At 47.4% G+C, this 15,393-nt stretch overlaps 1 protein-coding gene across 1 annotated transcript; it reads left to right on the top strand.

Moving 5' to 3' along the window:
* Nucleotides 1-370: 370 nt before the first annotated feature.
* On the top strand, nt 371-1,509 carry BJ212DRAFT_1482046 (uncharacterized protein; the record flags this gene model as incomplete). The annotated part of the gene is made up of 4 exons (XM_041340353.1): nt 371-585; nt 654-1,232; nt 1,294-1,315; nt 1,372-1,509. 4 exons carry the CDS (start codon nt 371-373, stop codon nt 1,507-1,509), a joined length of 954 nt encoding a protein of 317 aa, XP_041191762.1.
* Nucleotides 1,510-15,393: the final 13,884 nt, after the last annotated feature.

Here is a 15,393-nt window from a genome sequence, read left to right as displayed (position 1 = left end):
TTGCAAGGTCTTGACTATAACTTCAGCTGTTGCTTTTATTGAGCTGCTGTTGTTACGACTATCCTAGTTCATAACACTAATTTAATTCTTCAAAGTCTTAAGAAGTCATTCAAGGAGCAACTCAACAAATTCAACAAGACCAGTGTTGGCGTCACCCCCCTTGACGAAAATGTGGCAGCTAATCTACACAGTAAGTGTTTGTTTTTTCACCATTGTTTCTTATTTTATTTTAAGAACAAGTACTACTCGAGTTCCTATGGTATGACCAACTCCACCCTATCCTTTTTTCTAACCCAACATGTGGTGCCAAAATCTTTACCTCCCAGCTGGGAGTCGACCATGCTGGGGACTTCTACGCACTTATTTGTCCATGTGGGGGGGCTGGTCCCTCCACAAACACAGAGCCTCCTGGCCCTCAACTCCTTCAACCAGACCCTTGACTTCTTCAGCTGGACCCTCGACTCCTTCAACCGGACCCTCACCTCCTTCAACTGAACCCTCACCTCCTAACCTTCAACCAACCCCTCAGCTCCCTCCCCCAAACCCTCAGCTCCCTCCGCTGAACCAACTTGACACTGGTGCTCAGTGCAGTCCCCCAGCTTACCTTCCCCCTTCACATCACCCCCCTCCTCATTTCACCAGCACTAGGGCAGTCCAGTTGATGACCCAAATAATAACCTCTATGATGACCCTTACACCAATGACAATGGCCCTCTCTCTGCTCCCCTTGGGAATGCACTGGATGTGTTAGATGGAGATGTCAACATGTACAATGATGACAACAACAACAACGGGGTGGAGTACAACTCCTCCCGGCGTCATGTCGTCAGCAGTCCCCCCAAAGTGGTGGGACACAAATGGCAATATGCAGCCTCTCCTTCTCCCCCTCCTGTCCAAACTAATGCCTTTGTTCTCCCATGGAAGCCCCAGACACTGGCATACCATAGTCACGTGGCGTTTGGCTCTGCCTCACCTGGCAGCCAAGTGCCATGTAGACCTCCATCGTTCACTTCATCGTCGGGGATATCCTGCAGCTGCTCCACTCCCTCATCCACAGCATCCTCATCCTATCTATTGACTGACTATCAGATTTTGCCAATGGCATCTCAGACATCACTGTCTGCAAAGCCACAGAGCTTAGCCAGCTCGAAAAAGAAGAGGACTTTGGCAACAGACATTGAGGGCCACCTCAGCATGCTTAACGATGAAATTCGGAGCATGCAGAGTGACATGTCTGAGCACCAGGGATCGAGAAACAAGTGTTATGCCATCAAGATGAATTATCAATCTCAGAAGAAGGAATTTCAGTAGTGCTGTGAGTCTCATTCGCACGATGTCCTCTTTTCAGCCACCATGCATCAATGCGAGCAGGAGGCCAAGGCCAAGGAGATTCTGCACCTTCAGGCTGCAGCTGCCTTGCAGGAAAAGGAGGCTGAGACCTGGTGCCTGAAGATCCAATATGAGACCATGATCCATGCTAGTCCCTTGACCTCATCACCATCAGTTTGAGTATGTGTTGTTGTCTTGTTTTTTTGTCCTTGTTGTCATGAAAATTGTAGCATGTTGTAGTTAGTTTGCTACTTGATTTTGATACATACATTTTACATACATTTGTTGAATCTCTTGTAGTAGTACATGTACCTTCTGGTTGCCAATGTGACCCTGGTTCTTTCAAGTTACCCTTCCCTATGTTCAGCTCTTGAGTGAGGACTGTCAAACAGTTGATCCATCATCCTCAAATGAGAAGCTTGCCCTGGAGTACCCTCATATGACCTGTCACCCACAACTTCATCACCATCGGGATCCTCAATCTCTCTAGCTGCAAATTCTCTGGCCTCCCACTCAGCCCACCTCTGAGAATGGCAGAATTTTGGATTCTGCTCATGGTGGTGAGCTTCAAATCAGATGATCATGTTGTGCAAGATGATGCAACACATAATCCAATGGACAGCAATCTGAAGCTCTTGTTTGGTGTGAATATTGAGGTGAAGCTCTCGGAGGGATTGAAACCGCCCCTTAAGAGCAGCAAATGCATGCTCAACATGTTGTTAAGGTCATACTCAAAAGATAACTGGATCTGAAGGGCTTCAGCCTCAGCTCATGCGCTGTGCCCCTTACCCAAGTATTGCCCCTTATTTCAGGAAGGCAAGGCTAACACATCCGGAAGGTCAGACAAGTAGCATAACAGATCCGGATGACTTCCAGATGAGGGATAAGTATCATAGGGCTAATCCGGACAAGTCCAGACTAGAAACTAATGGTAATGGACTGTCGGAGACAGAGGCGGATATGGATAGACTATAGGAATCAATCCTAAGTCTTGGAGGGTGACGAGAGTAGAGTTACTCAAGTCCAGAGGACAGGAATGAGTAGAACTAAGATGATATTTGAACTGAGGTACTACAGAAAGTTACAGGAGGTTATATACTATAGGTATCTAATGGAATGATCAATCAGCAGAGTCTAAGGCTATGTATGAAGCATGTGGATAGTCTATTGGTAAGTAGAAATGGATCACAAATCATGAAACAGAAATGAAACATAGGTAGCAGATAAGGGAGTAGGATGGATATACAGATAACCAAAATACCGAAGTTAGGGGGTTACCAAAAGGAGACGAGCACTGGTTGTGGATTTGGATGAGTTGTGGACCTGGACCGGACGAGCAGACAGGTTGAATGACTGAGATGTTGGAGGGAGATAAGATGCAGATAGGATTGGAGATAAGATGTGGATCTGAGATGAGATAAGGGTCAGATCTGAGATCCGGATATGCGGATATGACAGTATCCCCCCTTTAGGGCCAATCCCTAGAGGCACAAGATCTGATGATCCGGACCAGACGATATGAGGGCAAGAATTGATGGAGAAGCTGATGGATGGAGTTTGTGAGTTCTGGTTTCCACAGATATATGGATGTCAAAGTGTCCTAGGTCTTCCTTCCTTTCCTCACTTTTACCCACTCATACTAGCTTTGAATATCATATCTGGCAACAAATCCAGTGGTCAGAAATCTGCTAGGGAGACCCTTGCAAAACTTCAGCACCAGATGGCACTCGCAGAGGCTGCAGCTCAGAGAGAGGAAGAGGAAGAGGAGCAGAAATGTCAGGAAGCAGAGTGGATGTGTCAGGAAGCAGAACGGAAACGTGAGGAGGAGAGGAAGTGGATTGAGCAGTCCAAGCTCTGGGTAGCGCAGGAAGAGGAGAGGTGGAGAGCTGAGGTGGCCAGGAGGGTGAGTGATGCTAACTCTATCAGATCCAGAACTGAGGGGTATGCTAGTCCCAGTCCGCTTCTATGTCCGGAGCTCAGGATGCTCCCTGCACTCGTTGTGTCAGTAAGAAGAAGACATGCTCCTGGGAGGATGCCAAGTCTAATGTGCTGGTGAGATATTCCTTGCCTTGGATGTCCGGAACTGGGTGTACTGATATCCAGATAGATCAAGTCTTGCAACGTCTGCAGGATCAATAGGGTCTCCTGTCCTGGAAGTGCAGACAAGCCCAGGGAACCAAGGCAGAAGAGGCAGCACACTGTGGTGACTCCGTCTCTGAAATCCAAGGGTAAGAGACGTCAGAGGAGCCCTACCTCTGAGGAACCAGAAGTGGAGGAAGCTTCCAATCCATGGACTGGAATAGAGATGGATGAGGGGAGTGTGGAGTATGATGACTAGGCCTGGGTTGCTGCTGCCAACAGCATAGTAGCGGAACTGGCCTAGACCAATGGGCTTCTCCAGGAGAGTATTGGAGCTGCAGAAGGGAGTAGGTTGGTGATGGAGCAGATGAATACTAACATGGAGGACTTCATCCAGCAGCAGAGGGACTTCCAGTCTATCCTCCTGGAGGGGATCTGGAATGGATTCCGGATTGCAGGATGCCTCCACTCCTGATGATGCTGACAAGGATGTTGAGGAGGAGGCTGGAGGATCTGGAGGGGACATGGAGACTGATGGGTGAGGAGCTCTGGATTTCCTACTTCTGCCCCTAATGTACTTGTATCTGATTTTGTACTCATTGTAACGCAATTGGACTAGTGTGCAAACACAACAATGGCTAGACACTTGTTAAGGTGCCTAACCAAAAATATTGTTGTAGGTCGATGCTCTGCCTAGCTGCTACACTTGCAAGCAAGAATGTTCGACCCTAAAGGGAATTGCTACTGAGAACGGCTGATGATACTAAAGACCCGAAAGTGTGCAGAGCACAGGAACAAGTGCGCAGGTATGTGGAGTGCAGGAATGTGGAAGTGCGAGATGTTAGGGTAAGGGGTAGGGAAGTCTTAAGGAATGGCGCAGGTAACAAGTGAGGGCAAGGGTATTGATTGCATGGGTAAGGAAAGTCAAGACAAGGTGTCCAGGTATAAAGTAACCAATAGGGGCTAAAAGCATGCACTAATGGTGACTGCTCCTAAGTAAAACCTATGGGAAGGAAATATCATAGAAGGGAAGTAAATACGAAGTAGTCACTCTAGGCACTTTATACTAGCTAAACCCTCTTGGAAATGGAAGGGACAGGACAGACAGGCAGTAGGAATATGTAAAGACATGTAATAAGGCTGCAACACTTGTTACAATACACAAGGCAAGGCAAAATACATACCAATGAGGTAGGATGGACAATGGACTGACGCAGGACATCTGTAAGGTAGTCCGAAGGCATGGGAAATCGACCGCAGTTATGCGCGCAGCACAGGAGTGAATGTGCGGGAATACGCATCTGGAGCAGGTTGAGTGCGGGAAAAGCGGTCGATGGTTTTGTAGCTTTCCATCACCTATATCAAAGATGGCCATTGCAAGCCTAGCGGGAATATGATTGTCACACTGGGTTTGTCTGGATATGAAGAGTGAAATACCGAAACTAGATCTGATGCATTTCCAAGCTCCATGGCTAGTAACCAGGACATCTCTTCGTCCGTCCCTTCATATCCAGACCACTGGATGAGGTAGAGAAGCTGACATTGTTGTCTCTGGCGGTCCAACTTAGAGTCTAGGATTTTGGATATCTCATATTCTGGTTCTCTGTCAACTTCTATTGGAGGTGGGGGTGGTTGGATACGATTAGGGATGGTGTTTGGAACTGCGGGTTCTAGTTGGGAGACATGGAAGACTGGATGTACTGAATGCATGGAATCCAGGAGTTAGGATGGTGAAGGAATGCGATCTGGGACGGGATATAATGTCAAAAGGACCTAAGTTCTTTTCTGAGAGCTTCTTGGAAGGGCAAGTGGAATGGAAGTACTTTGCTTTGACGAAGACTTGATCCCCAACCTTGAAGTCTGGGGCTGGTATCCGCCTTGCATCCACAGGTCCTTGATAACATTCTTGTGTGTGGGTCATTTCTTCTCAGGAGGAATTGGTGAAGCTCATTGAGGTCTATGGCATATTCCTGTGCGTGGATAGAGGAAAGGTCACGTTCCAGGTGGATGGATATGTTTGGATGGTATCCCTTGTTGGCGAAGAAGGGCAAGACTCCAGTGGTAGCACTTGGAGTGTTGTTGTATGCAAATTCAGCCAAGGGGAGTAGTTCCAACCAGTTATCCTGCTGATAGTTACAGTAGATCCAGAGGTATTATTCTAGGGTTTGGTTGGCATGCTCAGTTTGTCCGTCCCCTTCCAGATAATATCCAGATGTGAAGTGGAGGATCATATCCAATGCTTTTCCTAAGGACCAGAAGAAGTGGGACACAAACTCTGTTCCCTGGTCTGAGGTTACATGGGATGGAACACCATGCTTGGAGAACACATGGAGTAGGAACAAGCGAGCAAGGTCTGGAGAGGTGATAGTGTCATGGGTCAGAATGAATATTGCTTGCTTGGATAGATGATCTATGATGACAAGGATGGCTGTGAAGCCAGAGGAGTCCAGAAGTTGCTCAATGAAATCCATGGAGATGGAGTTCCAAGCTTTTCCGGAACAGGGAGTTGCTTGAGCAATCCGTATGGCTTATGTCTCGGAACCTTGGCTCGGGTGCAGGTGGTGCACGATTTAACATAGTCCTTGACATAGGTGCGTATTCTGGGCCAGGTATATTTGTGTTGGATGAGTTCTAGCATCCAGTTCTGGCCAAAGTGTCCAGACAGGGGATGGTCATGGGTGTTCCAGAGGATTGAAATCGGAGGTCATTGGAATCAGGGACATATATATGATTGTCGCAATGGAGGAAACCACTATCATCCATGGTCCATCTGGGATCCAGAGGACCAGGACATCTAAGTGGATGCAATAGGGTCGTTAGGGAGAGCAGGATAGGATATCATTTCAGAGTTGGTCAACATCCATGAGTACAGCTGCTCAGAGCACCAGATATGCTAGGGTTGATGCTCGTAGGGACAAAGCTAACTGTTCGACATGAACACCAGATGGAAGTTATGAGGGTTAACTTGAGCAGTAGTCCTTATCCCCCTCTTTGGGGTAGACTGTCCCAGCGTCTAGTGAGGGAATCTGGTTTTGCTCCAAGTTTTCTGGGACAGAAACGGATGATGAGATTGAATTGGTGGAGGAACTCCGACCAACATGCCTGACTGGTGAGAGAGGAGTTTGGTGGTTGCGAAGTACTCAAGGTTCTTGTGGTCTGTGACAACATCAATAGGCTCGGACGAGCCTTCTAGGTAGTGTTGCCAGGTCCGGAAAGCTTCATATATGGCTAGGAGTTCCTTGTCATGGGTATCATAGTTGAGTTCCGGAGCGGACAGGGTTCTAGAATAGAACACTACTGGACGAAGCTCTGAGTCCAGACATACAATGGACAGTATTCCAGCAATAGCATAATCAGAGGCATCAGTTTCAACGACAATAGGAACATTCAGAATCCAGTGCGTAAGCACCAGAGCAGAAGTGAAGGCTTTCTTGAGTGCAGCAAATGATTTCTGGCAATCCTCCGAAAAATCCCAGTTAACATTCTTGCGTGTAAGCCAGGTGAGTGGGGTGATGATGTCCAAGTAGTTGAAGATGAAATGATGATAGAAATTTGCAATCCAAGGAAGGATTGAACATCCTTGACCTTCTGTGGCTCCGGCCAGTCAACAATAGCTTTGACTTTATTGGATGACATAGTAAGGCCTTCCAGAGACAGGAGGTAACCAAGGTATTCTATGGAATCAGAGTGGAACTTGCATTTCTCTGGTTTGGCATAGAGTCGATGCTTTCGGAGTCGTCGAAGTACTTCTCAGATGTGTTGCTTATGGGATGCAAGGTCATGGGAATAGATGAGGATGTCGTCCAGATACACCACAACACATATGTCAAGCATATTGGCAAAGATGCTATTGACAAATCGCTGGAAAGCCGCTGGAACATTGGTGAGACCCTTGGGCATAACTAACCACTCATAGGAGCCATAGCACGTCCGGAAAGCTGTCTTCCACTCATCTCTGGAAGATATCCAGACAAGATGGTAAGTGGACCGGAGGTCAATCTTAGTGTAAACCTTGGCGCGGCTCGGAGAGTCTAAGAGGTCAGCAATGAGGGGCAATGGATAGCAGTCTTTTTTGGTGATCTTGTTCAGGCCACAGAAATCCACACAAAGACGCAGGGAGCCATCCTTCTTCTTGACAAACAGGACAGGGGCTCTGTGCAGAGAGGAGGAGGAACGGAGGAGTCTGGATGAGATATTTTCATCCAGGAACTTCCGGAGAGCTTCAAGCTCAACTGGGGAAAGGGAATATATGGTGCCTAGGGGCAGAGCAGCACCTTCCTCTAAGTTGATCTTTAGGTCATAAGGCCTATGAGGAGGAAGTTGGCTAGCTTTTCCCTTGTCAAAGACATCCGCATATTCATGATACTCCGGAGGGATCACAGATAGATCCGGAGCATCGGACGAAGTGGATACAGAGCAGATCTTGGCACCGGAAGGATGTAGGAAGATGCTGAACTGCTTGGAGCCTTCTAACTTGCAGGCCCGGCAAAAGGCAACTGCATTGATTAGAGAAATGTTAGGCTCAGAGGTATCAGCAGAGGTGTCTGGAGTAGTCAGAGGGGTAGTTTCCACTGGAGGTGGCAGAGGCAATATCGGAGGGGTCAATGGCATTCCATGAGATGAAGTCCGGAACTCAATGCTGTGTGAAACTCAGTCAATCAACGGATTGTGTTGGTTAAGCCAGCTATATCCAAGGACAATTAGACAGGATGAATCCAAAGGAGTTACATAGAACATATCAGAGGTGACTACACCAGATGAGAAATGGATGGGCAGATCTATAGCTTCAGAAATGGTTGCATTACAAGTACCATCAAACAAACGGAGCGGAATTGGAGGAATTGCATAGGTAGGTAGATTATATTTACGGATGAAGTCAGATTCTATGAAGCAATGGGAAGAACCACAATCTACAAGAGCTGGAAAGTCGGAAATATCGGAATACGTAGGGATGGAAACATATGGACAGAGAGAGTTCAGATCAGACAAGGAAACAGCATTGAGTCATAGCTCCATTGCACAGGTTGAGTCAATGTGACCCTCATCCCATGTGGAGTCAGGAGGGTTGCGGATTATTTTTTTGCCTCGTCTGAGGCATCCAGTTTGGTTTCCAGATTGACTGTAGCTGCACGACCTTTGGTAGTGCATGAAGTCGACTTTGTGCAGTCCTGAGCAGTATGCCCAGGTCCACCACAGAACAGACAGAGCTTCCTGTCCAGCCTCCTCTGACGTTCTTCGGATGTAAGCTTTCCGTCCTTACCCAACTTGTTATTAAGGTCTGGAGCTTTAGAAGCAGAGGTAGTGGACGAAGTCGTCTTTCCAGACTTGTTGTTTCTGGAGGAAGTGCTTCCAGATCTGGACACATTGGCATTGGTGTTGGTCTGTTTGGAAGACTTGGCAGGAGGATTGGGTGCGGAGGATTTGGTTTTGCAGGAGATCTCTCCCTTGCGTTCCCAATAGCGGGCATCAATGGTCTGCACAAGGGTTTTGTATTCTGAGAGTGTGCCAGGTTTTCCCATGTGACTGATCTCATCCTTGATATGAGCAGGAAGTCTGTTATAGAATTGTCAGTGAAGGGCTCCACCACCCCATCCACGGACCTGCAAGACAAGTCATTAGAATTCTACAATGTACTTGTTGATGCACTGTCCATTGCGCATATTGAGTTGTTCAAGCTGCATTTCCGCATCTCCGGAAGGGTTGTGAGGTCCGAAATTGGTCTGGAGTTCAAGCATGAATTCGGAATAGTCATCCATCCAGTCCGGACAATCGGTATGTTTGTTGGAAAGGAGGTTGGGTTCAAACCATTCAAGGGCCATTCCTTTGAGATAGGATTGGGCGAAATTGACTTTAGACCTTCCGGTTGTTATGGTGAACCATATATCAACTAGGATAGGTGCAACGACAGATACTCGATAAGAGTAACATCTGCGGTTGGATCACAACCTCACAAATGTAAGGTTCTTAAGACAAGTCAGAGAGAGTGTCTCTGGCTTGAATATCGGTTATCAGACGACTTAGGATTGGGGGTCCTAAGTGAAGGATAGTTCTGGGTAAAACCTAGTAGATTAAAGTGAAGATCTATCTAAGTACATGACCGGGTTTATATAGGTAAATAGATCTGTATACGTCATCGTCGAGTCAGCGTATACGTCATCAGTCGAGTCAGAGATAAGGAAATGAGTCAAAGATAAGGGAATGAGTCATCTAGTGACGGCATGTGGTGGTCATGATGTAATACAGATATAGGAAGCGGTTAGTCTAATGATGGCACAGCAAGGTGCAGTCATGATGTAATACACGAGTAAGAGAAAAAGAGATAGGGGGGTAATCACGATTGTAACATTACCCCTCGTTTAGGGATGAAGTCACCGACTTCAATTATCCTGATTAGCCCAGTAAACGGGGTCAGCGTCGTAGTTGGAATAAAGGAGGTCATCCTGCTCCTCAGTAATAGTGGTCCACTCTATTGCGGCGGCATGAGCGATAGCATCTTGCTCAATCTCCCATTGAGCGAGAGCGTCGTAGAAACCAACGTCAGTCCATACCAGAGGGATGACAGCTTCTCCCTTCAACTCTCTACAAAAGACTGATAGGTGGCCGAGTGCGTACTCTTTGCAAACTCTGCAGTAATATACTGGGCAGTTCTTGTGACGATGCCCGGCGACATGGCAGTTACGGCATACAACATTATTGACCAGTGATGTTTTTACGACTGTGACGGAAGAGGACTGTTCTGGAGGGGAGGGTGATCTCGATTGTTTGAGCAGTGCTTTAGTTGGGGAGATGGAGGCAGCTCACTTGGTGGCGAGGCATGAAGACCTTCATTTAAGTGGAAGTCGGCATGTGGTACGTGTGACAGGGACAGGAGAAGGAGAAGCTGGTACATCGAGTACAGCAATAGGAGGGATATTATCATCCTGATGCTCCACGGTAATCGTAGTAGGAGCTGGCGGTGGTACAGGAACAGCGACATGAGGGGATGGTGGTCGCGCAATGGGGTCGAGGGCAATGTGTTCGGTGACAATATGGATAGCTTCTCTAATAGCGTCTCTAGTTTCTTCAGGCAAGAGACAGATCGCAGTATTGCAAATACATATGTGAAGATGGTGGAAAATGGTTTGATGGCGCTCATCATCCAGGAGAGTGGCTGTATGGTCAATAAGGCTGGCATCTCTAATAATCCTGATAATGAGGCCGCTAGATATTGCCCCTCGTTCTCCAAGGAGGTGATCTATCTCTATGGCGTACTGTTGGGAGGTGATAGCGGATTCAAATAAAGCACTGGTTTCTACTTGGTCAATGACCGAGAAGTAATCCGTGAGGACAGAGTCGTCGGTGAGAGTGAGAGTGGAATCTGAAGTTGGGGGTGATTCTGCTGGGGGTGATGCGTGACGAGCAAGGTTGGTGGCGGTGGCATTTTGATAGTCAAGAAGAGTCAATGGGTGGGCATTTCCTTCAGCGACAGTGTTCATGGCAGCGGTAAGTTCTTCAATTCGTAAGATGCAGAGATGTAGTCGTTCGAGATGGGACATTGTTCTGGGGTTTACAACCTATGGGCCTTTTTATAGGCAGTGAGGATATCGGAGGCATTACTAAGGTTTTCTTCGGGAACCCACTCGTTACTGGCAGACGAATATCCTTTCCATGATAAGAGATAGCGTCTTCATTTACCCATCCCTTTGTGCAATAAGATCGCATCAATTTCATATTCTTCTTTGTTATCGATGATATCAGGGGGTGGATCATGGAAGTTCGGCCTGTGAACCTCTGTTTCATGATAGGATGATAGTTCCGAAGCATGGAACGTGGGGTGAACTTTCCACTGGGGTGGTAGTCGGAGTGTGAATGTGATAGGAGAAAGGACAGCGGTGATTGGGAATGGGCCATATCGTTTAGGAGCAAGTTTTCGTGAAGGTAACTGCGTGATCAGGTTCTTTCTGGATAACCAAACCTTATCTCCAATCTTCCAAGGATGATACTTCTGCCCGTGAGTTCGTTCTGCCATTCGTTGCATCGCAAGGTTGTGGCAGGAGAGTGCTTCTTCTCTTGACTTTTGGAGCAAGCGAAGTCTGTCTGCTGCCGTGGGGACTGTGGAGTCAGGAAGGGTGTGTGGAAGGGCTCGTGGTTCATATCCCATCATTAGAAAGAATGGCGATGCATTGCGAGAGTCGTGTTTTCAGTGGTTATGCATGAATTCTGCCATAGGGAGCTGTTCTACCCGATTTTCAGGGTTATTCCGGCAATAGATTTGGAGGTATGTTTCCAACTCTTGGTTGAGTCGTTCGGTCTGGCCGTCAGTCTGGGGATGATAAGCAGTTGATGCTGCTACGTCGTACTTCAGGAGCTTGGTGAGGGCTCGAGAAAACTTGGATACGAATTGTGGTCCGCGATCGGAGATGACTTTTTCGTGTAGGCTGAATCATCAGTAAACGTATTTGAAGAATTTGTTGGCGACCCCTTCGGAAGTGATGGATTTAGTACATGGGATAAGAATTACCCCCTTCATAAGCCCATGGTCTACCACGACCATGACAGAATCAAAACCGGTGCACGGGGGGAGGTCGGTGATAAGATCAACGGAGATCTGGGTAAAGGGGGCCGCAGCAATGGAAGAGATGGGGACAAGGGGGGGTGTTGTCAGGTGGGTGTCCAATTTCATCTGCTGGCAGAGGGCACAACCTTCTACATATTTACGAATATAGGTGCCCATAGCGGGCCACCAAAAGTCGCGTTTGACTAGCTCTTCAGTTTTGAAACATCTGGGATGACCAGCAGTGGGGTGATCGTGACAACGTTCTAGAATAAGGCGCCATCCAGCGGGACGGACATAGGCGCGGTCTTTGTAGTAGAGAATATCATCTTTGATTTCCCAATCCGTAAGAGCAGATTTCATTGGGGGGAGTGAGAGACCATCCAGAGCATCAGAGGCGGCAGTGAAGATGGGATTGGGGTCAGAGAGATCAGGGTTTGCGAGTGTGGTCATGAGTTCGACATCAAGAAGTCGGATGAACATGGAATCAGGGAGGAGCGTTTCATTGGCATTATCCTCCGAAGAATCCAACCTGTGATCAGGGCGACGGGAGAGGGCGTCAGGGGCGACAAGCTTAGTCCCCGCAATGTGGTGGAGTTCAATGTCATAACATGACAGGATTAACTGCCATCGGGCTTGGCGGCAGGTCAATTTCTGAGCTGTCCTAAAATATAGTAGATTCTTGTGGTCGGTGAAGACAATAATAGGATGGGGATTTCCTTCCAAATAGTGACACCATTCGGTTAGAGCGCAAATAACCACAAGGAGTTCACGATCAAAGATCTGGTAGTTTCGTTCTGCGGGATTCAGGGTCTGGGACAAATATCCACATGGGTGATAGACGCCATTATCATCGGTCTGGAGCAATACTGCACCCATAGCAACGAGGGATGCATCAGTAGCGACCGCAAATTGTCTGGTGGGGTCAGGGTTTCGAAGGACTGGTTGCTTCAGAAAGCATTCTTTCAGTTTGGAGAAAGCAGACGTGCATTGTTCTGTCCAAAGGAATTTGAGGTCTTTCTTGGTAAGGTCGATCAAGGGTCTGGCAATGTCGGAATAATGGGAAATGAAGTTTTGATAAAAATTACAAAAGCCCAAAAATGACTGAACTTCTTTCACAGTAGTGGGAGCAGGCCAATCTCGAATACCGTTGGTTTTGGTGTCGTCCATTGCTACACATCCAGGACGGATAACCATCCCGAGGTACTCCACTTCTTGAGCGTCGAATGTACACTTTTCAGGTTTAAGGAAAAGTTTCTCTTGCCGAATTCTTTCAAGGATGCGCCGGGTGCGCTCGTGATGGGAGGCGAGATCATTGGAAAATATCAGGATGTCATCCATGTATATGACAAGCCATCCTTCGTTAATCTCCTGTTGGAATGTTCTATTCATGTACGCCTGGAAGGTGGCTGGAGAGTTGCAGAGGCCAAAGAACATGACGTTTGGTTCGAAGAGACCGTATTCTGTAGTGAAGGTGGCTTTCCATCGATCTTCCGGATGAATGCGGATGTTGTTATATCCTGAACGAACGTCCATCTTCGTGAAGTACTTAGCACCATGTAACTGGGCGACCAGGGAGAGTGGCAATGGGAGTGGGTAGGCGTTCTTAACTGTCCATTCATTAATGTATCGGTAGTCCTGACAGGGACGAAGGTCTCCGCTCTTCTGTCCTACGAAAAAGAAGCCGCTTGCTTGAGGCAACTTTGACTCGGATATAAATCCTTTCTTTACGTTCTCATCAATAAAGGCTTTGACTGCCGTTTGTTCCGTTTCTGATAATGGGTACACCTTGGACGTTTTGGGAATAAAACCGGGTTTGGTCTCAATTCGATGATCTATGCCGGGCCGCTCTGGTGGTAATTGGTTTAGACTGTCTTTTGCGAAGATATCAGCGAAATTGTGAAGATAGGAAGGGATGAGTTCCTCGAATGATTTCTTCTTCTGTTTGAGCCCAGCAGCTAGCGCAAACTGTTGTGCTTTATTACTGGTCTTAACATATTCGGTAGGCCGTGGCAGGGGTGTGACCATAGGTTGCTGTTCCGCAATACTGGTACCGTCTTTCATGAGAGGGGTATCCATCGAGATGTTGGTGATTACCCGGAGCTCGGTGGCGTCAATGGGGTACTCAACCAAGAATTCATCATCTTCTAGATGGTAAGTGGCGATTTCCCACACAGGTGGTGCGTACTCTGTCGTCCACACGTCATCTTTCATGTCAAAAGAGTCATCATCATCGTCAGGTATGGGGTCTAGGTTAGGTAGTGCAGGTTCTTCATCAGGGATTTCTTCGATGGTGGCTGCGGGTATCGATTCTACGGATGGCAAGACCGGCTCTCTGGAGGGCGATTTTGGCAGTACTACCACTGGAATTGGATTCGCCTTTTTCTTTTCTGTTTTCTGGAAAAGCGGAGGGAGTTTGTTCTTCTTCTGTTCGCTATCAACTTCTTCAATCTGGTCACTTTTCTCTGTCTTAGGGAGTTCTAGCATTTCTGCTTTCCATCGGATTATTGGGTCCATAGCACATAGCCAGGGGATCCCTAATAAGATCTGGTCATGTCGGCCAAGCCGCGTGATATTGAATTTCCCGATCATAGATCATTCATCTATTTTGATGATGAGGATGCAGTATCGAGTGATAGCGCCCCCCTTCGCATAACTTCCATCTGCAGTTGTAACTTGGAATGGTTTCGATAGTTTATGCGATCAGATTCCGTGAGTCTTGACAAACTCTTTGGAGATAAAGGTTCCGGCTGCGCCGGAGTCAACAATGGCTGTTGTTTTGACGGTTTTCAGACGAGTCTTGGAGATGAGGGAAATGGGAACGCGAAGTTCCTTTCTAATTCCAATACTTTGTACAAGTCTGACGGGTACATTGGAAGATACTGACGTCAATCCAGTCTTCCACATCAAAAATCCTCAGCGAGGCGATGGATCATTGTATCTTCGTCTTCTTGGTCACTATCACCTATTTCCTCTCTGCGAATAGGGACCCTCTTCTTCTGTGGGCACGCTTTGGTCATATGCCCCTTCTGGTGACATGTGAAACATAATCCTTTCTTCATATGGTCACTTCTTTCTGCTTCTGTGAGCCGATCTACTTCCATAGCATTTGGGTCGTGTTGGTCGATAGTTGGTCTGGGTACGTAGTGCTGTCCCGACAGTTTGGTGGCGATTCGATGATTGGATCGATATGCGACACCCCTCTGATAGTTGCTGTCGAGTCTAATGACTGCAGCGACATATTTGTTGAAGTCTGTTGGGATGGTTTCCATCTGAAAGATGGAGTTGACGATTCCCTTCTTTAATCTGTCATTGAGGAATGTGATCAGGATGGCGTCTTGCTTAACACTGGCTTGCGCGGCAAGAGTCTTGAAGCTGGCGATGTAGGAAGTAAGATCACCTGTCTGTCTTAATGTCCTGAGTTTGTTCATGGCGGTGCCGATGGCGTCAGC

The sequence above is a fragment of the Suillus subaureus genome, assembly GCF_016647635.1.
Source record: "Suillus subaureus strain MN1 chromosome Unknown BJ212scaffold_21, whole genome shotgun sequence".
NCBI classification, from domain to species: Eukaryota; Fungi; Basidiomycota; class Agaricomycetes; order Boletales; family Suillaceae; genus Suillus; species Suillus subaureus.
The sequence above is the reverse complement of the archived record's forward strand: the minus strand, read 5'-3'. Positions and strand labels throughout refer to the sequence as shown.